The 26,489-nt window shown below is 37.0% G+C and overlaps 1 protein-coding gene across 4 annotated transcripts in view; it reads right to left on the reverse strand.

The window, feature by feature from the left end:
* Nucleotides 1-26,489, reverse strand: part of Afg2a (AAA ATPase AFG2A) — a 177,081-nt gene that overhangs the window by 33,248 nt on the left and 117,344 nt on the right. For 3 of the 4 annotated variants that reach the window (XM_048424808.3, XM_048424807.3, XM_048424810.3), the window contains exon 15: nucleotides 19,961-20,125. In XM_048424808.3, coding sequence (XP_048280765.1) covers nucleotides 19,961-20,125 — 165 coding nt within the window. Of the gene's footprint in view, nucleotides 1-17,935; nucleotides 17,975-19,960; nucleotides 20,126-26,489 lie in introns of all 4 variants that reach the window. The other variant, XM_048424809.3, reaches the window with a different exon arrangement.

Consider the following 26,489-nt stretch of genomic DNA (forward strand, 5'->3'; position numbering starts at 1 on the left):
CTAGAAATTCCTGACATAAAACATTCAGGAAATCTGAAACACTATGAAAAGACCAAATCAAAGAACAATAGGAATAGAAGATGGAGAATCCCAGCTCGAAAGTCGAGAAAATATTTTTCAACAAAATATAGAAGAAAAATTTCCTAACCTAGAGAAAGATATGCTGATAAAGGTACAAGAAGTTTACAGAACACTAAATAGATTAGACCAGAAAAGAAAGTACCCCTTACACATAATAATCAGAATGCTAAACATACAGAACAAAAAAAGAATATTAAAAGTTGCAAAGGAAAAAAGACCAAGTAACATATAAAAGCAGACCTGTTAGAATTACATCTGACTTCTCAATGGAGACTCTGAAGGTCAGAAGGGCTTGGACAGATGAGATCAAGACGAGAACACAGATGTCAGCCTAGATTACTATATTGAGCAAAACTGTCAATCATCACAGAGGGAGAAAATAAGATATCACATAATAAAAATAAAATTTAAGCAATATTTATCTACAAATCCAGCCCTACAAAAGGAGCAAGAAGGAAAAATCCAAACCAAGGAAGTAAAATAAACTCATGAAAATACAGAAAATAATCTAATACCAGCAAAACCAAAAGTACACACACACACACACCACACCACCACCAAGAACAACAACATAACAGGAATTAACAATCACTATTCATTGATATCTATTAATATCACTGGCCTCATTTCCCCTACTAAAAAGACATAAATTAACATATTCAAAGGAAAAATTCACCAAGATGAAATTTCAATTCTTAACATCTACACTCCAAACACAAGGGCACCCACTTTTATAAAAGAAAGACTACTACAGCTTAAATCATATACCGACTTTCACATATTGACAGTGAGAGACTCTCACCAACGAGCAGGTCATTCAGACAAAAACTAAACGGAGAAATTGCAGGAGCTAACTGATGTTATAAATCAACATGGATCTAACAGATATTTAGAACATTTCATCTAAACAAAAATAAGAATGTACTTTATTCTTTGTATCTCACGGAACTTTCTCCAAAGTTGATCATATGCTTAGACAAAAACAAGTCTCAACAGATACAAGAAAACTGAAGTAACTCCCCACATCCTGTCAGTCCAGCATGGATTAAAGCTGGATATCAACAATAACAGAAACAACCCTGACCTTCTAAACTCATGGACACTCAACAGTTCTCTACTGAATAAAAAAAAAAATGGGTCAAGACAGAAATAAAGAAACTAAAGACTTAATAGATTTAATGAAAATGAATACATAACATACCCAAATGTATGGAACACATGAAAAGCAGTGCTAAGAGGCAAGTTCATAGCACTAAGTGCCTACATTAAAAAAAAAAAAAAACAAACCATGGAGAGATCTCATTCTTGTATCATAAAAGCACATCTGAAATCTCTAGAACCAAAAGAACCAAAAGAAGAGCACACCCAAGAGGAGCAGATGGCAAGAAATACTCAAACTGAGGGCTGAAATCAATAGAACAGATAACACAAAGAATCAATGAAACAAAAGAGTCGGTTATTTGAGGAAATCTCCAGGATAGACAAACCCTTACCCAAACTCACTAAAAGATGGAGAGAGGATATCCAGACTACTAAACCGACAGGAGGGCACAACAACAGACAGCAAGGAAATCCAGAGAATCCTAAGGACACAGTCTGAAAACCTGTACTCTAACAAATTGGAAAATCTAAACAAATGAATAATTTTTCTTCATAGATACCACTAACAAAAGTTAAATCAAGATCAGATAAACAATGTAAATAGACATATAACCCCAGTAAAATAGAAGCAGTCATTAAAAGTCTCTCAACCAAAAAAAGCCCAGAACCAGATGGTTTCAGATGAATTCTATCAGAATTTCAAAGAAGAGCTAATGCCAATACTCCACAAATTATTCCACAAAATAAAAACAGAAGGGACACTGCCCAAACCAAATAAAGACTCAACAAAGAAAGATAATTATAGACCAATTTACCTTATGAACACAGAAGCAAAAATTCTCAATAAAATACTCGCAAACTGAATACATCAAAAGATCATCCACTATGACCAGGTAGGCTTCATCCCAGAGATGCAGGGATGGTTCAACATAGGAAAATCAGTAAATGTAATCCACCAAATAAATAAACTGAAAGAAAAAAAAAATCACACAATCATCTCATTAGATTCCTAAAAAGCCTCTGATAAACCCCACACTCTTTCATGATAAAAGTCCTAGGAGATACAAGGGACATATTATTAACATAATAAAGGCTATTCACAGCAAGCCTCTACCCAACATCAAATTAAATAAAGAGAAACTCAAGGCAATTCTACTAAAATCAGGAAAAAGACATGCTTGTTCATTCTCTCCCTACCTATTCAGTATAGTATTTTAAGTTGTAGCTAGAGCAATAAAACAACCAGAGGAGATAAAGGGGATACAAATTGAAAAGGAAGAGGTTAAAGTACCATTATTTGTAGATGATATGATAGTATACTTAAGTGACCCTAAAACTTCCACTAGGGGAACGCCTACATTTGATATAAACTTTCAACAAAGTGGCTAGATACAATATTAACTCAAGAATATAAGTAGCTCTCCTACATACAAATGACGAATGTACTGAGAAAGAAATCAGGGAAACACCTTTCACAATAGCCTCAAGCAATATAAAATGTTTTCGGGTAACTCTAACCAAACAAATGAAAGATCTGCATGACAAAACTTTTAAGTCTTTGAATAAAGAAATCGAAGATATCAGAAGATAAAAAGATCTTCTATGCTCACGCGTCAGTAGAATTAACATAATAAAAATGGCCATCATAATAAAAGCAATCTATAGACTCAGCAAAATCTCCATCAAAATTCCAATAATTCTTTACAGACCTTGAAAAGACAATTCTAATTTCATGTGGGAACACAAGAAACCCAGGACAGCTAAAACAATCCTGAACAATAAAAGAACTGCTTAAGGTATCCCTAATTTCAAATTGTGCTAGAGTTACAACAATAAAAACTGCTTAACACTGGTATAAAAACAGACACACTGATCGATGGAATTGAAGATCCAGACATAAAGTCACACATGTATAGACACCTGATTTTTCATAGAGAAGCCACCAGAAATACACACTGGAAAAAAGAAATCATCTTCAACAAATGGTGCTAGTTAAACTGAATGGTTGTATGTAGAAAAAATGTAAATAGATCCTATCTATCACCCTATATAAAACTTAAGTCCAAGTGGATTAAAGACCTCAATATAAAACCAGACACACTGAACTTGATAGAAGAGAAAGTGGGAACAGTCTTGAACGCATTGGCACAGGAGACAACTATCTGAACAACAACACCAATAACACAGGCACAAAGTTCAATGATTAATAAATGGAACTTCATGAAACTGAAAAGCCTCTGTAAGGCAAAAGACACTATCAATTGGATAAAGAGGAAGTCTACCAAAAGGAAAAAGATGTTTTTATCAACTCCACATTGAGTAGAAGTTTAACATTCAAAAAATATAAAGAACTCAAGAAATTAGACATCAAAAAACCCAAGTAATCCATTAAAAATGTGGTACAGATTTAAACGTAATTCTCAATAGCAGAAACATTTGAGTTTCTGCTATTGCTGAAAAACACTTAAAGAAAAATGAACAATATCCTTAGTCACCAGGGAAATGCAAATCAAAATTACTTAGAGATTCTATCTTACACCTGTCAGAATGACTAAGACCAAAACCATAAATGACAGTTCATACTAGTGGGGATGTGGAGCAATGGGAACACCTTCCATTGCTGATAGGAGTGCAAACTTGTACAACCACTAAGGAAATCAAAATGGTGGCTCCTCAGAAAATTGGGTCTTGAGCTACCTCAAGACATAACTGTAACACACTTGGCATAATAGCTAGAAACTGGAAACAGAGGCATCCTTCAAAGGAGGAATGAATAAAGAAAATGTGGTACATTTACACAATGGAGTATTACTCAGCACTTAAAAAATTAACATCATGAAATATGCATGCAAATGGATGCAACTATAAAAAAAAAGATTGAGTGATATAACTCAGACTCAGAAAGACAAATATGATATATACTCATTAATAAGTAGATGTTAGTTGTTAACTGTAGTGAGCTGCTTTGTGCCGCACCTTAAAGATGGCGCTGACCGCTGCTTTCCACCGCCCCCCCCCCCCGGTGGAATGTGCTTTTAACTGTAAATAACTCCATACATGGCTAAAACTAAGAATCTGGCTTGTTTCTATGTACCTGGGCCGAACCGTATTCCCCACGTGGCTTGCTGGAGTTGGCTACACAGGGACTATTTTAGATGTGGGCTGGCTTTCCCCGGGGTGAGAAGATTATTCAAGGTTTCCTGATTAAACAGCAATTGAGAAGAGTCCAGTGTTGCGTTTTCTTTGCTGGCCAAAGCTACGCGACAGTTAAGTAATGATAATTAAGCTACAATCCACAGACCCAGAGGGATGGTTGTGTGTGTTTGGGATATGCACAGATCTCACTGGAAATGGGAAATAGAATCAATTCTGCCGGTTGACTGGGCCTGGTTGGTGATTGAGGGAGAATATGGGGAGACAGCTGGAACTGAGGAGCATTAGGGAAAATGATGAAGATGCTTAGTGCAGTGGGAACCCTGTGGAATCTATGAAAAAGACCCTAGTGAGGACTCCTCGTAATGGAGGATATAAAATCTGAACTACCAGGCAAGGTTTCCAGAGGTTAAACTGGGTTGCAATAAGTTGGGTTTGCTGGTCAAGGGGTCCCATGGAGATTCCTAAAGAAGAACCCAGGCTGATGCTAGGACAGAAGGATGCTGTCTGATATAATTCCTCATAGTAATCTTCAAAGGTGTCTTCCCAAATATTCATCCCCAGACAGACTGAAAGAAAAATATATTTTCTATGTGTTCAACTTTTCATGGTATTCTAAATAAGTTATATCCTCTGCTGAAATGCGAACCTGTACTTCCACTTTTTATTTTAACATAAATAGTAACATCTCAAGCTATGATTCAGTGTTCTCATTGTACTCTGATCAAGCTTCAGGTTAAAATAATTTGCTTGCCAAGATAGGCACTTGCCCAAGGTTGTAATTCTCAAAAATTCTGAAAGACATGAAAGAATTCCAAATATTTCTTTCGTCTTTAGCTTCATGAAGGATATGTTCTACAAGATTTATTTAAAGACTCTAAGGAGAAATGGGTGAACAAGCAAAACATTAATTTAAAATTTTGAAGTCTAACAAATATTAACAAGTTGACAAAAATAGTTGGATAAGTTACTTCTCATTAAGTTCTTTACAGACAGTGAAAGTACTTTTAATATAAAGACGGTTGGCATTTTTAATATAAAGGACAAATATTTTTTAACACTCAATAGTCATGGCCAAGTTCTACTACCGTGGCCTTTGTATTTCCAAGGTGTAGAGGCGGATTCAATTATGATGTGAAAGACATCTCACAATGATCACAGCACAAAACCAAGTTTTTAAAGCATTGAGCTATCAATTTTTTTATAATTTAACTCCATGTTTTAGTTTTATTTACAAGAGAAGATTGTACCTGAAATACTTTCTAATCCATCTTTTAAATGTTGCTTTTACAGAAGTGTCATGGGAAAAAATAAAGAATTAAGAGGTTAAAGGGCCTGTTATAAGAAACACTGAAAACTCAGGTTCTCTCACCCCAAACATGGTGCTATTTAGGTGTTCTGTGTTCATTCCGTATCATTTTTTTAAAAGGGAAAATAAATTACTATCCTAATGTCCTTCAACAAATGAATGGATAATGAACATACAGCACATGAAATACAATATAGCTATAAAGGAAAATGCAATCATGAAATCTGCAGGTAAATGGATGGACCTAGAAAATACTATCCTGAGTGATAAAGACAAATGCCACATAATTCTTTCTCACCTCTGGTTCCTAGATCCAAATTCTCAAACAGGAAATTCTAAAGGAACAAAGTTTGGTAGAAACAAGGGCTTGAAAGAGCAGGATACAGGTGATATAAAGGGAGAGACAGAAGCATAGAAAGGGAACAGAAGTCTGTGGAGGCCGGTGTGTGTGTGTGTGTGGGGGGGGGGGGATTTAAAAGGAAGCTGGCCCAATTCCACCTTGTCTGATGGTCAGAGTTTGGAGATTGACAAGCAGAGTTGAAAGTCCTAACCTGGAGGTGATTCCTTGGTTCTTTTGAAATTAAGATAGCTCAATGCCATCCTGACAGGTGGTCAGAATATGCAAATGTACTTCTGCTCCTTCTTTTGTAACTATGAGGACACCCAGGGAAGGGAAGGGTAGTGATCTAGAGCAGCTTTGCTACCTAGACAACAAAATGCTAATGATTTAATACCTCAGAGTGATAAAGTCACTGACTGTGAGAGTTATCCTTTTGTATCATGTTGATAAAGTCTTTGTTACCTTCTCTCCCATTTATGTTGGGTATAAAAGCTGTGGGAAAATAAACGCGGGCAAATTTCAGGATTTCAGTCACGGGAATGTCCTCCTGATACTTTCTATGGTTTCTGTCCTGCTATTTTTTACGTGTCTTGATATTCTTTACTTATATTTCTTCAATTTCTACGTCCCTACCCTGGTAAGAAGAAGTATGTCATGGATGGTCCTCGACAGAAGTCAAATGACACTAAGGTTGTTTGATAAACATTTAATGAATCAAATTAACTTTTACACTTACCTAAAATTATACAAAATGCATTTAAGTGTATGCATTTCCATCTATAGCTTAAATGAAGTTATGCCACTTTGGAAGAATGACAATGACCCCCACAATACCACAGAATAACAAAAACCCCAGTATCAGTCATGAGAGACTTCCTCTTTAGTGGTTCAAATGGCTCCTCTAAAACAATACAGGGCCTTTGGATGTAGCCTTTGGATAACCTCTCAGAGGCTGGAGGTAAGCACCTATAGCTGAAAACAACACACACTTAGGAAACAGGACATGGATTAGAACTCTAACGTGAAAGTCTCCTGTCTGTGGTATAGCCTCCGGTGTACCAGAAAGTACTAAGTAAGCAGTCAAGGGAGGGCAGTAATTAACAGTACTATCCAGTTGTGGTAACTATGAAACATTGTCCAGCAGGGCAAGACAGCCACTAAGGTACAACAGAAACACTCACATGGTGGTGGTAAGTACCAGCTGTCTAAGTAAACGTAAGTCTTTAATCCCACTCAACAGGAAGGAAATCATGCCTGGTACTAGAAATGCAGTCGACTTCCCAGGACTTGTGAGGTCATGGATCTTAGAAGAGAATTTACTACTACCATTTTGATCAGTATAATTCCTTAACTAGATTTAAATTTTATCCTTATAGCCACAATTAAGTGTAGCTATCAAACCTTGTCAAAGGATTTTCTCTCCACAGCAAATGAAAACTGTTAAGTCAGGAGCACAGCCCCTGGAATCCATCTCAGCCCCCTGGCCTGGGAGTTGCATTGGTCTGGACTCCAAATCCCAGCATGCCAGTCAGGACCACTTCCACAGGGTATTTAAGTGGGCTCCCAGAGGAGGAACACGTGGTCCAGGGTTTGCATGTTCTCTCCGCGTTTCTGTCTCCCCTGCAAAGCTCTCGGCCACCCAAGAGTGCTGCTACTTAATAAAACATGGGCATTTAATTTGGTTTAATCTAACTTAATTGGATTTCTTTGCACTGGCGGAGCGGCTCATATTAGGATTTTTTCCTAATATAATGGAGGTCCCTGGAGATAACCTCAACTGGATACCATGCAAAGATCAGTGGATTGTGGGAGCCCAGCCACAACAGACACACCTGCAGCACAGCCCATGCATCTTTGGCTCAGGGAACATCATGGAAGCATTCAAGAATGATGAGTAGTGGTGCCTATTCTGGGCTAGGGATGAACACAGACAACTTTCTGGGAGGGATGATATGGGGTGGGGGGATTAAAAATCAGAGTTCCATAACGCTGCAATGTCTCTAACTATTCCTGTGTTTTCTCACCCAATTAAAAAAAAATCTAGCCATATGTAGATTAGGGTGGTGGTACACATCATTTAAAAAGTTACAGAATAACATCAGCAATCAAGACACTCATCCACAGTGAAGAAAGCAATGAGGACGGCTTTAAAAGTAAGGCCAGCAGAAATTTCAACCTTTAATCTTAAAACAGCAATAAAGCTTATTAGAGGAGAAGCAATGAAAGCTGTTATCAAGCCCCCAGAGAACATGAAGAGTGCTGGGGTAGGGAGGCTATTAGAGTGTCACACACTATTACAGATTTGTAGAGAAAGCATCTTTGGGTACTAGAGAAGGTGACAAGGCCTTTATAACTTAAGGAATGACTGAGTCAGTAATCAACACACTGTGTGTATTAAGTGAAATTTAGCTCTAGTTACAAAAATTTGTAAGCATTATTAGCATGGTTCCAGCAAAAATCAAATAAAGAACAACGTGTCATATCAGCATATGAAGTAAACAGAAGCCCAGTAGTTAGAGCATGTTTTTGTATCTTCTGGATGCTGTGTCTCTTTTGCTTCTTGGCTATTAAGTCTGCATCCCCCCGCTTTTGCTCATGGAGGAAACAAAGAATTCTGGTATAAAGGCCTTCTAATGTGGGCACAGTAATTAAAGAAAAATGAGTTCTGCTTCTTTATACACATGGAGATATATTCTATCACATGTTTAAAGGCCACTGTACTTCATGCATGTAGTCCCAGCTCTTAAAAGGCTAAGGTAGGAGGAGCATGTATTTGATTGAGTCTAGCCTCAGATAATGAGACCCCAGTATCCCAACCCCAAAAAGAAGTCTGTAGGAGGTGATGCCACTAAACACTTCTCAATTCTCTTTTAGGTTTCAGTAAGTAGAGGATAAATATCAGTATCTTTTTTTTTCTTACTCATTTTTATTTTTTAAAAAAAAAGAAAAAGAAAGAGAAAGAGAGAAAAAAAGAGAGAGAGAGAGACAGAGAGACAGACTGGCCTCAAACTCACTATATATCTAGTGAGTATTGAATTTATGTTCTTCCTGCCTCCTCCTCTTGAATGCTAGGATCATAGGTATGTACCATCACACTTGGCTTGACCAAATCATCTTAAAACAGGGCACTGCTAGAATTTATGTAGACAATTTCCCCAACATTAGCTCTGACATTATTACAAAAAGTAAGCAACATACAATATAAAAATCAAATACTGGATAGAAAACATTAAATGTAAACAATAAAAATTATCAAAGAGGTCATAAATTCAAGAACGGGGAAGCTGGAAGATTTAGAGGAGAGAGATAAAAATGATATAAATACTTCTCTAGGAAATTTAAAAAATAGTAATAAACATTCAAATTAAAAACAAAACCATGAAAATTTTTGTTTCTCAGGGAGGATTTCATTCAAGATAGAAAAGCTAAAGTAGAGTGTTAAGAGTTAACCAAGTCTGTCTCAAAAACAAAACAAAAAAGTTAACCAGGTCTTAACAGAGCGCGCGCTCCCTCTCCCTCTCTCTCTCTCAAAGTACTCTTTCTGTTGCCCAACAGAACAGTTAACCTGTATTTTAAGACATTTAAAGCCAAAAATTAAACCAAAAGTGATGTCTGGGATTGGGCAGGTGGAACGAGGATAAATAGACATAATGCAGGATTCTCAGGGCAGCAAAGCTGTTCTACATGGTACAGTTATGGTGGACACATAAAATACCTGTCAACACCCAAAGGATCTACAACAACAATAATGCTTATCTAAACTGTAATAAATGCAACATACAGACTAAAAAACTTAAAACCATCATAAGCCTAACAACACATGACATACACAGGACAGAAAAAACAAATGCTCAAGCAAATGCTAGAGGAAGACCGTGTCTCCGTGGAGGGGCAGATCATAGCAGGTATGCCTCTATCATGCCGTTTAGAATCAGCACAATGCCCGGAGCATGATGATTTGAGTTTTGCATTTTGGAACTGTTTGCATGTCTGGGGGATGTTTTTCCAAATTGCAGACACTAAGGGCTGCCTATCATTGCCAAGGTGACTTCCGCAAGAGGAATTTAATTTCTCATGTATCTTGGGACTGGAACACTCAGATCAAGTATGAGCATGACCAACTTCTGGTCAGGCCTCTGGTCTGGCTTGGAGAGAGCTGCTTACTGTGTTCTTCCAACTGTTGCTTTGACGTCCCTTATGGCTTTAATTAACTTAGTATCTTTCTATAGCCCTATGTTTAAAAACAATTAAAAGGGGAGAAGGGCTTCAGTATGAATTCGGTGAGGGTTCAATTCAGCCAATAGGGAATTCTTAGGAGCAATTACCATTAGAAAGAAAAAAGGCAAGAAAGCACCATAATTAGGTACTGATTCCTCTGTTTCCTCACTCTGGGGCTTTCTCTGTGAAGTACTACAAAAATATTCTTTCACTTTACCCTGCTTTTGTGTGTCTATAATATAACTATAAACATTAAGGACATATATCTTAAGTATTCGTTGCCAAAGAAGAAAACCTATGGTTGATTTTCCTGGGTGATTAGCTTATGGATGGTTGACACACAGAGCTATATTTAGACAAATCATTATGGACAGATTAGATTTCAGTAAATGTACATATTTCTCCACACCTACAGTTACGTTGCAGGTCATTATCAGAAAAACTGGTAAAAAATACTACAAGATACTACAGATATCAGTGCAAGGATCACAGTGAAGCTTTTACTTAATTTTATAAGTAAACAAGAAACCTATGTTCTGTTTCTCTTTAAAAAAAAAAAAGCCACCGATTTTGAATTTTCTTAGGACTGGATCAGACTGGGCACAGAAGCCCTATCACCACATCCTGTGTACAGCTCCTGTGGCTCCTGTCAAGTGAGTGAGACTATGTGAAGGGGTGACTTTTGCTACAACTCAAAGAATACCTTGAGTAAATGCTAAAAGGGTGACAACTTTTGCATTCTGAAGAGAAAATACCTCATTCATGAGGACTTCCCATGACAGCAAAGCACCATATGCATTGAATCTACTGGGCTAGTTAACACACAAAAATTATTGTAAACATAAATAATGTTGGAAATATCCAAGGCTCTCCAAGCATTTTAGAAGGATATCCAACCTGTGTTAAAGAACATCAGAAAAAATATAAACAAATAACAACAAAGAAACATAAAAGTTCTGTAAAGAGAAACAAACCACTTTTCTTTCTTAGCTCAAAGCAAAATTATATTACAGAGTAAGTAGACTAAAACTCCGAACAGCCACTGTAAGAGTTTTAGAGGAGATCAAACATGAGAACCTGCCCAACATACAACAGACAAGTGACACAACTCTGTTCGGCCCCTGAACACAGGGTTCAATTCCAGTCTAAAGGAAGAGTGTTGTAACTGAATGCTTATTTTCTAAACAACTATTTTTGTAGAATCAGAAATTCTCAGTTTTATAAAGTTACTAGTTGTAATAATTTTCTGAACTTAAAAAGACTCACATAAAAAGAGAACAAAATTAAGCTCCAAGTCAGGAAAATGGGATTCCTGAAAATATACTGAAAGAGGGATATTTAATAGTTTGTAAAGAAACATTAACTTTTGCTTTTAAGATATAAAGTATCACATATTTTCAACAAGGAAAGACTAAACTAAACATCACAAGTACTGATAAGACAGTTGGAATAAACACTACATTCAACTATGAAATATGAGCTTAGTGACTTAAAACTGAAAACAATACATGTAAAATGATTATGAATATTTAAAAATTCTAAGATAAGATAGAAAAAGCTTAGGGTAAGTTGCAAATTGATTTGCTGATTATAAAGCAATAATAATAGTTTTATTATAAAACACCATGCTTACAAAAAAGAGTACCTCTACAAGAACTGTGCTATGGAATCCGACAAGAACTCTGTGGGCAGGGTTGGTATCTGGTTCTACAATGTCCTCATTCCATAATCTAGGCACTTACACATCATGCAATTTCATGCAGTAAAAATGCTCTTAACACAAGGACCAGTTTTCATATAAAATGGGGACATGCTTTTCATATAAAAAGATTAGAGATATAACTGGAAATTAGCTTCCCATCACCTCAGAAAACCAAATAAAAAGAAATAATAATACAATGACTTGAGTGACAGAGCTAACATACTTTATTACACTTCGTAAAAAAGAAATCATAGGGTCTCATAACTTAAAAAAAATTCCTAAATTTTAAAATTCCTCTGAAGATGGAGAAGCAAGTACACATTAAGCGTACTTCAAGAATTTTGAAGACCTAGCCTGAAGAAATAGAAAATTTGGCACAAAATAAACAAGGGCGAGTATTAAAAAGCTAAGTCATTATCACCACAAGTTTAATCCTCTACAGATACAGGTTTACCTTGAATTCAAGCCTTGAGGTAGGTCCTAATTTGTTGCTGGGATAGGCTTTCCTACAGCAGGGTTTCTGTATCTGGTTATAAAATACTGTTTTAAACTTAGTGCTTATTCGTCATCCACTTCCTTTCTGACTAATACTTCCTGAAAGATGACAGCAGTGTTAAACAGCTGCCAAGCAGCCCACAGTACAGGTACAGCAGCACAAAGTGTTCTGGCAGGTGACTTGTTGTGGTGTAAACACACATCTAGAAGAGCCGCAGGAAAGTTCAAGTGGTGTGTTCTTTTCAGATTAAGTAAAAACTGAGGTGTGGAAATACAAAAAAGTGACTGTGAACTAGGTGCATGTTACAATATATTAAGTTTTAAAAATGAAGTTATAATGAACAATATCATAACCTTCATTTACTTCCTAAGAGACTGCAAGGAAAAAGTTGGCTGATACGTACTTCTATTTATATTATTTATTACACTATCTTCCAAACCATAACTATGAACCTGATCAGGTACTGAAGGATACTGAAGAGAAGAACCAAAGAACTCAGGACACAAAATGAACAAAACTAAATTGTACATTCAAAAAAGGAACTGAGATCTAGGCAAGTGAGAGAGCCACTTCTCTTTATTGTAGAAGTACTTAAGTGTCTTAAGGAGACTTTCATTGAAGTATGAGTGTCTTAAGGCTCTCACTCCTCTGCCATGATGGGGATCTATAAATCACACAAGAAGTATTTAGAGCATCAGTTTCCAAAAGCATCTTAAGCAAGGCCATGTCAAACATCCTTCATTCAAACTTCTAGTGGATTCCTATACAAGAATGATAATCCGTAATAATCATAGAATCATATTTTTAACACTGAAGAAGATCAAATAGACCACATCCTACTCCCCTTATTAAAATATGAGAAGACAGTCTAAGATGGGTCTTAATTTTTACCATGTTTGTTCACTTAACATGTAGACCATAAAGTATAAGAGAAGGGTGAAAAGAGGAGGGTGAGCTGGCTGAAAGTCATTCTGACATATCTACCTCTTGACGAGGGAAGCTTTGTTAACCAATCACCTTTAAGAAGTGGAGCCTAGGTAAGGCATGGCTACCTGGAGCCCAGGAAGAAAAACTGGGATGGACCAAGTGCGTGCTCTCTCTTGGAGTGATTCTTGTCCAACACAGGTGAACTTGGACTTCCCATTCTTGTGGCATGAGTTTTCCCTTATAACAATTAAAAATATAATTGTTTATCTTTAAGCTGGCCTGGTTATTTCCCGAATGGAGCTAGTTTCTACAACCTCTGGTACACAAACATACTAAAAAGCTGCCTTCCTGCTCTGAAGGATGCTTCTGTAATTCATTTACATCAAGGTTGCAAATGAAGTCTTTGCCATAGAAGTTATACTCGAAGTCTATGTTCTATACACATGTTCTATAATTAGCTGGTAATTCATGGCAGTATTGTGAATACATGGCAGGTTTGAGGTGTTAATACAGTTATGATTTCTTTACCTCTAAGGTCATAGAAGGCAAATCTTATAGCCAGAGTGTACTTTATCTACCTGAAATATAAAATATAAATTGGTCTGCTCAATGAACACTTACCATTCTATACAAGGTAGTGTGCTCAGTAATACGACTAACAAAACAAGACAAATGTAAACAAGACAAAAAGTACAGATTTCTCCACACATTTCTTACATAAAGGTGTCAGACAAGAGGTGAAAAGAACTGAAATACTCTAAATGTACTTAGTGATAGACAAGCTTTGTTTTTCAAGGAAACTCAACAACAATAACAAAAACCAAACAACACCCCCAAAACAAAGCAAAACAAACAAACAAAACCCCATATTTACATAAAGATGCTTAGCCAGCTAGCTACGTATGCCACTAGTCTAACAGTAACGTACATCTGGTAACAATCGCACATTTTCCCAAGGACCTCCACCAGGCAGACAGACTATAAGTTTCCTTCTAAGCCTGACCTACTTTTTCTGCCTCATCTTCTATTCCTTGCATATAATTCTTTCTTCCACTTATGTTCAGCCTGGATTGTTGGCCACTAAGAACAAATGTGCTTTTGAGTCCCCTTCTTTACTCCTGTGGCACTCGGCAACATAAACATGTCAGCACAGAATTTAGTTTTTACATTCCTTTTTCTCTAAACTGTAAATATTGTTCATAATGCTTGGAAAATTAAATAAATGAATTAAAACCCTTAGATTCTCAACTTCAAATAGGTTGTACATTTTTTGGGGGAAAGATTAAAAAAGGTAAAAGACAATTATTATAAAGAAAAATGTAAGTTCATTTATACATAGTAAACCCATTTCATCTATGTTTAGTTTGTTAAATTGCTATCATAACAATAGGCAAAACTTCATCAAATGTTTGGAGAGGCCAAAGGTGAACCAAACAGCTACAGAGATTCTACTGTTGAGGCCGAGGCATCAAGACATCATGAGTCTTTCAAAGGGAAGGCAAGATCTAATTTTGGTTGTTTTTGCTTAGCTCTAGCTCTTTTTAAAAGATTTATTTATTTTATGTGCATTGGTGTTATGCCTGTGTGTATGTCTATATGAGGGTGTCTCATATCCCCTCAAACTGAAGTTACAGACAGTTCTGACCTGCTATGTGGATACTGAGACTTGAACCTGGGTCCTCTGGAAGAAGAGTCAGTGCTCTTAACAGCTGAGCCCATCTCTTACATGGAGTCAGGGTACTCAGGTAACGTGAGAAAATATAAAACCAGAGTGCCATTTTAGCGAGTATTAAAGCCAACCAGTAGTTTTGGTTGAAAATGAGGTAAGAATCATCTATACCAAGAGGTAGAGACCTAGCCTCTGTCCAGAGAGTCCAGGGAAGATGAGGTAGCAGCTCATATAAGGCTGTGAACCATGAGCTAAGAGTGAAAAACGTCAAAGAGAAACAGGAGTCCAACAGCTTAGAGAAAAGGCTACTCTAGAGTAGGCGCTCCAGACGCTCTGAAGACATCACGCTGTTAGCAGACTGAGCAAGGAAAGAGCACTGAATTCTGGTGTTAGACTTTAGGATAAAAGCTCTGCGAAGAGCAGAGAGGAGTAAGGGAGATCTCAAACGTGAATGGAAGGCTAATCAGTTATGGCAGTGTTCTTCACAGGGTTCCTCCCTAGAGCTGGGAGAAGATTCAAAGAGGGCGGAGGGATGCTGCAGTGATGTGTTTTGCAAGCTGTGGAGATGGGCCCTGAAATCAGCCTTTTTTTTTTTTTTACTAGCACAAACAGAGAACCTGAGACACAAAAAGGCTTTCCTGTCCTGATGCTCAATTATTGTTTCAATCTAAGATGTGCTGTTAGGCAAACTATTCAGATGATCAGTGAATGCATACCAGATTCTCAGACTTAGTGTGCTAAGCAATGTTACCACAGGAGACTTTGGACAGGGTAAGAAAAGACATTCCTACCTGACAGTTAACTGTTTCTACTTTCACTCAATGGGAATGACGCTAACAGGAACAACAGTGAGACAAAAAAGGGCTTCTTTTGGCAGCTACCACAGCTCATCCACAGTTAACAGACATTCTTGAATTAATGAGGCCCACTGAGGCTCCATTCATGTCAAGGAGGTATGGAAACTTCAAGAACCCTTATTAGACCACAGGGGGTCATAAACTACAAAACAGGTTTTTAGATAAGACATATCATTTAAATATTGAAACAAAGATAAAAGGCTTTAGTTTTTTAAGAAGTGAAAGCTTTAAAAACCAATAAAGTGAATGATACAATAATTAATTCTGTTTTTAGAAAAGTTTAGCTATTGTGTCAACACAAAATATATTACCACTTCTTAACAACATCATGTGACATTTAAGTGGGAGACAGAGGCAAAATTATTATGCCCTGGAGCTAGCCTGGGCTACGAGTTCCCGGCCACGTCAAAAAAAGCTATCTAGCAAGATCATGTCTTAAAATACAAAACCAGATAGCAAATAAGCAAATGAATAAATAATCAAAACTAAAGGTGGAAGCATGGCTTGTGGCTTCTATCAAGTGATCATCATTTTTTTTTTCCCATCAATCAAGCTGAAAAACCTTGTGAAGTCATTCTAACTTGGGGAACCATTTTTACAAATGCCCCTTACTGAGATAACCACTGAAAAGAAGGTGACATCCAAATGCAAATAAGAATTCAACCCAAATGCCACAGACCCCCATGGCTATTGGCCTACACTAGCACTTTCTCTAAAACAGAGGAAATCATCACTTATCAAAACCAGCAAGGAGATCAGCTCTAGTTTACATGTCAGAAATAAAAGGCTTCCAAAACTAGCAGGAAAAACTTCATAAAAGAATGACTGACTGTTAGAAAAAACTTTAAACAAAATCAAAGCAAAAGAAAACAGCTCCCCTACCACCGGAAGAAAAAAAAAGATTTTCTTCCTTCCAAGATTAATTTCCATCTGCTTAAGGCAACACTGTCCCATTAGCCAGAGGGCGGCCAGAAGACAAATAACACCCTTACAGAGGAACTGAGGAGCTAGAGACAGAGTCCCAGACAGCTGAAAACGCCCCATTTCCTTCTGCTAGCAGTTTTCAACCTTCCTAATGGTACAACCTTTAACATAGTTCCTCATGTATTGACCCTAACCATAAAATAACTTTCATTCATTTTCATAACTGCAACTTTGCTACTGCTATGAACTGTAATGTAAATATCTGTGTTTTCCAATGGTCTTAGGGGATCCCTGTGAAAGGGTCTCTTAACCCCCAAAGGTTGAGAACTGGTGTGCTACCACTTCCTCTAGGATGCTACTAGGGCTTATAATAGACGTCATTTTTTTTTAAAATTTTTGTTGTTGTTGGTTTTTTTGTTTGTTTGTTTGTTTTTGCTTTTCAGTTTCTCAAGACAGGGTTTCTCTGTGTAGCATTCCTAGTTGTCCTGGAACTAGCTCTTGTAGACCAGGTTGGCTTGGAACTAACAGAGATCCTCCTGGCTCTGCCTCCAGAGTGTTGGGATTAAAGGCGTGTGCCACCACTGCCCAGCATAGATGTCATTTGCTAAGTCCCCTCCAGGAGGGAACATGGAGTGTCTCAGGACTTACAGGGTCTGCTTCATGACAAGGCTTTCATGGAACGACACTGACTGGGCAAATGAAGACACTCATTTGAAAGCAACCTTACTCAATCCCAGTCATTAAAACAGAATCATCTATACTTCAACCACAGTTATACTGTTTTAACTAGACATGAAAAGAAGAAAACGTTAATAGCTAAATATTTTAAAAAACACAACGTTAAGTGTCAGGAATTTACGCATCTCTACCCCTCATGTGGCTGACCATTGTCAAACACAATCAATCTTATGTAAGTACAAATTTCATTGGGCAGCTCCTGCTGACAAGTGGAAGCCCATTTTTCCCAACTGTAAGTTAAACCTTTTCTTTTCCCTCCCACTTCAGCAAGCATCTGTGAACACATTCTGTACTGCAGGAGATGACCTTACCCTAGGGAGAAAATCAATCACAACAGAGTTCACAAAGCACTGTCTGCGGTATCAGATGACTGAGGTTATCATCTTAAATTCAGTTTACTATAAAAAAAAAAAATCAAACCTAATTTTGGCCTTCAAACACTGTAGCACTGTTGTCATTCTGATAAAAAAGACAGACAAAAAAAAAAGAGAGAGAGAAAGAGAAAGATGAGATCTTACATTTTGGTCTAAATTTAAGTTTTGACTGTTAAATTTCCTGTTATCAGTCTTAAAACTTAAAAAAAAATTTCTTTTTAAATATGTCTGTGAAATTAACTATTTAACCAACCAACCAACCAACCAACCAACCAACCAACCAACCAATCAACCAACCAACCAGACAGATGGATATGTGATCTACCTTCCCATCCCATCAAATACCCCATTGTGGAAGAAGCCAGTCTCTTCTGTTTGTTTTGTACTGAAGTGTGAATATCATGAATTAGTTCAATATGAAAGGCACATTAACACCCTGTTAACTACTCTTCCACCTTGCTCAAATGAGGGATTTATACTTTCTTTTCCTTGTTTTTTCTTATAACTTGACATGTTATATACTCAATGCCAGAAAATGCTGGAATATTCTGTCATATTAACTACAAGCTCACGCTGACCTAATGACCAAAGAGATGATCATAAAGACCGTTGTTTCAAATGGGACTAGGTCAGTGCACTCCAACTGCCTCCTAAGCTACTTGCCACAGCTCCTAAGACAAAGTGGAGAGTAGATGTGATAGCTGTTATGGCTGCATGAGACACTAAAGATAGCTCTATGGAAATTTGCCTGATTATATGTGCTCATCACTTCTGATTTTATAAAGTTGGATGACAACATTAGATAAAACAGGGTATGGGGCCCTTGCCTACCAGCAACAAACAATTAAAAGAATATACATTTTTTTTAATTTAAAACATTAAATTACCAGCAAAATCCACCTGAGTGGTATTTTGAAGCTAATTCTCTGCTGCAGTATACGGTATATATACTTTTCAATATATATGTGTGTGCAGTATACGATATATATACTTTTCAACACACACACACAAACACAAAATGAGTTTGGAGATGTGGTTCAGTGGTAAAGTCCTTGCCTGGCATGCATGGGAGCTGGGTTCAAGTACCAGTAATGGGGGAGGGGGGAGGTGTTGAATAAAGAAAAGTTACAAAATTACTTCATGGAATTTTATTTTGTAACATAGACTAAGAGGAAGACTTTCTAAGGAAAGGAAAAATGCTTATCTTCCATATATAAAAGTGATCTTAGGGTTCTTAAGAGGTTCTGCAGTTACTGATAAGAGTTTTTTAAGAGCCCAGCAGTGGTGACGCACGCCTTTAATCCCAGCACTCGGGAGGCAGAGGCAGACGGATCTCTGTGAGTCGGAGGCCAACCTGGTCTACAGGCTCCAAAGCTACAGAGAAACCCTGTCTCGAAAAACCAAACCAAACAAAACAAAAAAACAAAAACAAACAAACAAACAAAAAGGTTGTTTACGATTAAGAGCAGATGGTCCCTTTCACTATTTTTTGAAATAATCTTTGTGACCAAAATTAGATCTGAATATTTAAAACTGTTCACAATGATAAAAATATTATCTCTCTGCAAAGTCCTTTACGTTTATGATATCCTAATATCCACAAAATACAGCTGAAAAATCTATTCTACTCTCCTAATTTGTAATTTAACAAAAGGAACCAAAGTTCAGTAAAGTGTATGTTAACTGACTAACTAGAAAACAGAGACAGGAAGCTCAATGGAGTCAGCTACTTCCAGTACTATGTTCTATCCACTCTGCTATGTGGTGTACTGAAAAGTTCAGTTTGAAAAATCCTCAGAGCCAGATAACAATGAGATTCAACAAAGGTCAAGTGTAATGTGACTCAGTGGTTTCTTGTTTTAAGATCTGATGGTTCACAGTAATTCAAAACAGGTGTTATTAGCAAGTAGCCTCTCTTTATGAAACTACTTCCCTTCCACCCCCAAGTTTTTTTCTTTTGGGGGTATGTGGAACGTGGGTGTGTGCTTGGGGACTGAACCCAGGAACCCCTTGCATGCTAAGCATGTATTCTACCTCTGAGCTACACATGCATTTTAGGGAATGATCTTACCTCTGCTCCTGAATAAGTGTCAGTCTGGAGAACTAGTTCATCCAGGTCAACCTCGTTACTGATTGGCATCGAGTGGAACTGCAGGTTCAGTATTTCCCTTCTTGTTGCAGCATCTGGTAAGGGCACGTAAATGATCCTGTCAATTCTTCCAGGCCGCATCAAAGCCTATACAGACGAAACAGCAAGGCTCAGAACTGACATTTCATATCAAAGGCAGGCAGAGAAAAGAGTACCTAGTTTTTCAGAAATAGCCAGGTAACTATTATCCTCAATTAACAAATAAGACAAGTACTGGCCACTCTATAATTTCAAGATATAAACAGTGTCAAGTTGATTTCTGGGGATAGGAAAACAGTGGTTTAAGGAAACTTTCTGTACAACTGCCAAAGTAAGTAGGAAATGATAACAATTAAGGAAATGTATGTATGACTTGTACTTTTATATGAAAAAACCCCACATTTTTAAAAACTTCCTTCAATAACTCTTAAAAATACATATTAGGCGATTTACTGTTTCAAAGAGTCCTAAAAATAGCACAGCCATGATAAAAGAATAGGCCCAGAGATTAATTTAGTCAGTTGAACATTTTTTAGCATTTTATTTTTGGCTAATGCCTCCAATATATTATGCCAGACTAATGAACTTACTCAGGAAGCTTACCAAGCATATGTTACTGGCCAGAAAGCTTTGGTATTAGGAAAAATAACAAATGTGTAAAGTATACATGTGAAAAGCTAATGTAGTAACAATTACACATACAAATACCTATGAATAAGAACTAATAAAGATGTTTTAAATGAGTGGGTTTTATGGTATATGGCTTATCTCAATAAAGAAACTGAAATAGATGTGTGTGTGTGTGTGTGTGTGTATATATATATATATATATATATATATATATATATAGGGAATGGGGTAAATAGGACAATCAGAAAAGCCTTGCTGAGAAGGCAATTATACAGATACCCAAAGCAGCCACACAAAGAGATGTGGGAAGACCATTTAAGGGAAAGAGGAGATCAAGTACAAAGGCAAACGAGTGGCACATGGTGGGAAGGAAAGAAACCCAACAGACCCAAAGCATAGTGAATAAAGAAAGCAAGACGTGAAGTCAGAGACACACAAACACATTGTAAAAAATAATCTACTGCTTAAGCTTGGAAGTTAAAAAAATGAAGTGATAAGATTTACATCAAAAGTATTCATGTGAAATAATATTTTAAAAGACTAGTATGTCATAATCAGAGATCTAGAGGAAAAAGAAAGAAAATTTGGCACAAAAAATATCTGTAGAACTAAGGGTCTCAAAGTTTCCCAAATAAGCAAGTAAAACACATTCAGAGTCAAGAAGCTCTAAGAGAGGGGCTGGAGAGATGGCTCAGCAGTTAAGAGCATTGCCTGCTCTTCCAAAGGTCCTGAGTTCAATTCCCAGCAACCACAAGGTGGCTCACAACCATCTGTAATGAGGTCTGGTGCCCTCTTCTGGCCTTCAGGCATACACACAGACAGAATATTGTATACATAATAAATAATTTTTTTTTTTAAAAAAAGAATCTCTAAGAGGATAAAAAGAAGTTGTTTCAAACTGCTAACATCAAACTCAAGAGTATCTTGAGCAGAGGTGTATAAGTGACACTGGACCCACTACTCATCAGAACACTGTCAAGAATGGAGCTGTTTGAGGAGAATTCTGAGTACTTGTGAGAAAATTCAAAAAAACAAACAAGAAAAACTCAGTTCATCAAAACACCGAATTGTTCTTCGAATGGGCTTTCATGCTCCTTGCATGTGTAGTGGATAGGAGTGAGTTTATTTCAGCTGCTATTCAAATGCCTCTTTGGAAAACATGGGTTTTTGTTTTTTTTTTTTTGCCACATGTGGTTTGTCCCTGTGAGTGTGTATACTTTACTCAGGTGATTCTTCGTAACCGGCAGAGTATAAACTGTCTGATGTTCTGAATAAAGTTGGCTATTGGCTGAGACTTTAGACCACCTCAATTTTAGGCCATGGTCCACCTTGCCAATTAGAGTGGTAAACAACTAATGACTTTCTAACCCAATACATAGGCAGTAATGTTTTTAAAGTGCTAAAACAGCAACAAAAAAATCTACCACAAAATTCTATTCCTAACAAAAATAGCCTTCAATAATGGACGAACAAGAGTCTTTTCAGAAAAAAGAAAAACAACAACAAAGGTCAAAGAAGATCTGTATCACAGAAATGGCCAAGAAGCTTTCAGATTGAAGGCAAATGGTACAAAACCTTCAGCAAGAAATGAAAAGTACCATGAAATAAATACTCCAAAAAGGGGGAAGTGCTCCTTCCCCTTTCAAAACCATTAAATTAAATTTACTGCTGGTATAATCAGAAATGATAGTTTTAAAGCTGGTCGTCTGACGAATGCCAGTCAGCCCTCCAACAATGGGAGCCAAGGTAGCATGCAAAAGTTCAAGACCCATCTAGACTACAGAAGTTCAAAACTAGCCAGGATAACTTAGTAAGCCCCATGTTAAGAAAAATGAAAGCGAGCTCCAATGCCCATAACAAAACAACAACAAACCAAATCCAAAAAATAAAACATTAAAATTATACAACCATTTCACAACACAGAAAGAGGTATACACATTAAATTGTTTTATAAGGATAGGCTAGCAACCTCAAACTTGGCAAAGAATGAAAATTACAGAAAAATGGCATTCATAAAGATAGACCCCCCCAAATTTTCAAAATACTGGCAAACAGAATCTGATTTACATACTGGATAAATAATCAAAACTAAGAATTATCTCTGGAAAGGCTGGGTTGTTAGCATTTAAAATTTAGTCATAGCACTTCACGGCATTGATTAAAAAAGTAGAAACGCTACAGTCATTTTGATATGTGCAGAAAAAGCACTTGACAATCAATTCAAGACCTGCTCAAGATGCTAAACTCTCAAGAAACGAAGAGCAGAAAGGATCTTCTTCAGTATGATAAAAGGTATTTTCTGACTGCACACTTGTAGCCAGCAACAAACTTAACACTAAAATAATGAATGCTATCTACCATCTCTTATACTGGAGATTCTAAAAAAGCAGTAAGGCAAAAAGACTGAATATACAGACCATGTAAAGTGATAAAGGACATTTAAAAAATCTTCAGAGGATGTGTTTATATGAAAATTCTTTTAAAAGGTATAAAACTATACAAAGACCACACAGTAAAAGTTTAGTGTTTTTTTTTTTAAAAATTAATTGGTGCTACATAATAAACAGCAAAAGATCTCTTAAATGAAATACACTATAAAACTCAAACACAACTTAGAAATAAAAATAAGCAAAGACTCCTTTACTGAAAAACACAGAACACTCTTGGGAGAAATTTAAAAAGATTTAAAAAACTATATGATGCTTATAGATTAGAATACTCAATGTTACTAAGGTAATTATTTCAAAATTTATCTATAGATTGTATACAATGTCCATAAGATACTTTAAATAAGAAACTGACACCAGGTGTGTTGACACACATCTTTATTGTTATGTTTTCTTCCTCTTTTTGAAAATACTATTTTCTTTGACTAAGCAGTTTCAGAATTTACCTAAGAATCACATAAGAGATGACAATTTCTAAGTGACTGTATGACTTGGCTGTAAGTGCAAGTGACAGCTATTACAACTGTTTCAATTCCACAGTAATCACTTCTTAATTTTCAATTAACCCACAATGCTAATACTCAAGAGTCTGCTAACATGCGTGGGTATTTTAGTGATAATAAAGTCTAATAAGTGCTAATAGGAGTAAGGCACTTTAGTTAAATGTGTATGTGAAACATTGGGCAGAAAAAAAACTTAAAGGTTTATGCTTCTAAATTTTTAACTACGTGTATGTATGTCTGCCTCTGTGTGGATATGTACATGTGAGTGCAGTTGCCCAAGGACTTCAGAAGAGGGAGTCAGATCCTCTGGAACTAGAATTACAAGTGGGAACTTAAAACAGATAGAGAAAGAAAGCAAAGGTTAAGTCTTTCCCTGTTGCCCAAATAACGACTTGGATTGGACATTGTTTAATTGTTGGGGATACAGCTATAAATAGGCTGGTCTTTTTTTTTAAAAAAAAACCTTTTCTTCTAAAAGAAAAAAAAAACCATAAATTCCTTGATAGTTTAAATTTTCCTTTCTAATGCTTAAAAACAAAAGAAAACAAACAGCAACAACAACAACAAACCCAAAAACCATGGCAATGAACACGGCCTAGTGCTGGATCGTCCAGCATGCACCTGTGCTCAGTTCTGTGGAGGTTGCTCCAGGGCAGTGCAGGCTGAGTGCATGTCAAAATGTCTGGGCCTATAGCCAGAGAGGCCTTTTCTGGTTTGATCTTGTCAGTGAAAGTCAGGCTTTAAAAAGAGCAGGAAAGAGCCTTCCTTCCTGTAGAACCATGAATGAGTTAACACCTTTCCTAGATTTTTTTTTTTAATTATTGTTCTGGGATATGAGGGTAGATATATTGAGTGATGAGTACTCTGTGAAATCAGCACAGTACTTGTTGAAGAAGCTGGCCAGGTCTTTTCTAATATTGAACTCTCCCAACTATGAAGTCACACTGGATCCTGTAGCGTCTTCATCAAAACAGGACTAAAAAAACCAATCAGAGAGCAAGCTGCTGCTTCTTTCTTTTTCCACTTTGCATGTACATGTGGTATGTGTGTTTTACAGGTGTGCAGTCACTGAAGAAGGGTCTCCCACTCAAACACAGAGCATGCTAATATGGCTAGTCTTGCCAGTCAGATTTTTCTGGGGATTTCATGTCTGTAATCTCACTGAATGGAGTTAGAGACAGGAGGGCTATCACAACAACCCAGCACTTACATGGGTTTCTGGGGATCAGAACAAGGCAAGAATGCTTTAATTGCTGAGCCATCTTCCCAGACCTTAACTGCATTTTCTGAGAACTCATTCAAGTTTTTGGGCAAGTTTGTATACCTCTAACAGCCTTGGTGTCTTTATGGATGAGAATAAAGGGGTACTAATCAGAGGGGCAGTGTGCATCTGACAGGCATCCTCAAATATTAAATATGCAAAGTTCTCACTTTTGTAAACACTTTGAGGGAGTGATTGAATTCTGCTTCTGTACCCAGATAAAGAATGACAGTATCACTACAAGACTTTGTATGTATTCATGTGTGTACATATATTAGGATTGTTTGTTTGTATTTTGCAGTACAGGAATGAAATCCAGGACTTTGTACATGTTAAGCAAGGGTTCTCTATCAGAGCCAGAAAGCCTTTGAAATGGGCTCCCAAGGCCCCAGTTGTAAGAGTCTACATGACATCCTACATAGCTTACAACACATGACCACTAAAGAAAACATGTTCTTTATAAAACAAATACCTATTCCCTTTCTGATTTGTACAAAAACAATTCAAAACAATGCAAATATTTTTGTAAAGCCTACTAGCAACTACACGGCTTCCATTTCTATTTCACAAGCTCTAAAATTTAACACTTGCAAATTTGGATTTTATCAAATTTACTCAGTATAGAAATACTCATGCAGTTCAAAGTAATAAAATAGATACTCTGAAACCAAAAATGGTGTTATTACACCTGTAATCTTAGTACTCAGGAGGCTGAGACAGGAAGACTGCTGTGAATATATGCTAGTGAGGGCTACATGTAGAGACCCTGTCTAGGGAAAAAAAAAGCAGAAAAATCAGGACCCACTGGCTTGGGTTCACTGAACGTGACAAGAAGCATTGTAGTACAGGGTGTGCACTCTTCAAGTACAGAAGGGAAGCCAGGCCTTCACCTCTCAATCAAAACAGACCAATGAGTCACCCACCGTTCATGGAGAAAACTTCCAGAACAGGGGAGAGGGTAAAGCTTGGTAACAGCTCTGGTCTGTTTCAGAGAAATCTTGGTGTTCTCTCTGTCACTCCTCTTTTTCTCTAAATCTAGTAAAGTAGTATGTGTGGTTAATGCCACTCCCAAGCCTCTATTGACATCATGGCTTCTACTGGGTCCTTCATTATATTTGTGTGTTTAATTATGATCTTTCTTTCCCAACAGACTGCAGGCTGAAAGGAATGGCAGAAACCACACTCACTCATCTGTTCAACCATGGCACACATGAGCCACTTAATAAATGCTTTCTCAGTTAAGCAAGCCAATAAAGCCGCTTGGAACACTAACTGCCTTGATGAACAGTATTCTGCCTGCAGTCTTTTTTTTCCTTGTCTCCCCTTTTCTTTATATGCATGACTATATAAAGTGATTGCTTTCACTGAAACATAAATTTCTTGTTTTCTAATCAAATACCAATCTGCAGCTCCTAATCTTTTCTTCTACTGAAGCTCCCGCTGCAAATTGACCACAGGATTTTCTGCCTCCCTGTCCTCACACACACTTCTCTACTCAGAATGAGATGTCCCTCTCCCCTGCTATCATGCAAGCACAATCTCTTGCATAAAAGCTCAATTTTACGTGTTTTCCTTTATAACAAATTCTCTGAATCTTTGTGAGTATATAACTGGACTTTAAACTTATACTC

Source organism: Myodes glareolus, chromosome 20 (assembly GCF_982192425.1).
Source record: "Myodes glareolus chromosome 20, mMyoGla1.1, whole genome shotgun sequence".
NCBI lineage: Eukaryota > Metazoa > Chordata > Mammalia > Rodentia > Cricetidae > Myodes > Myodes glareolus.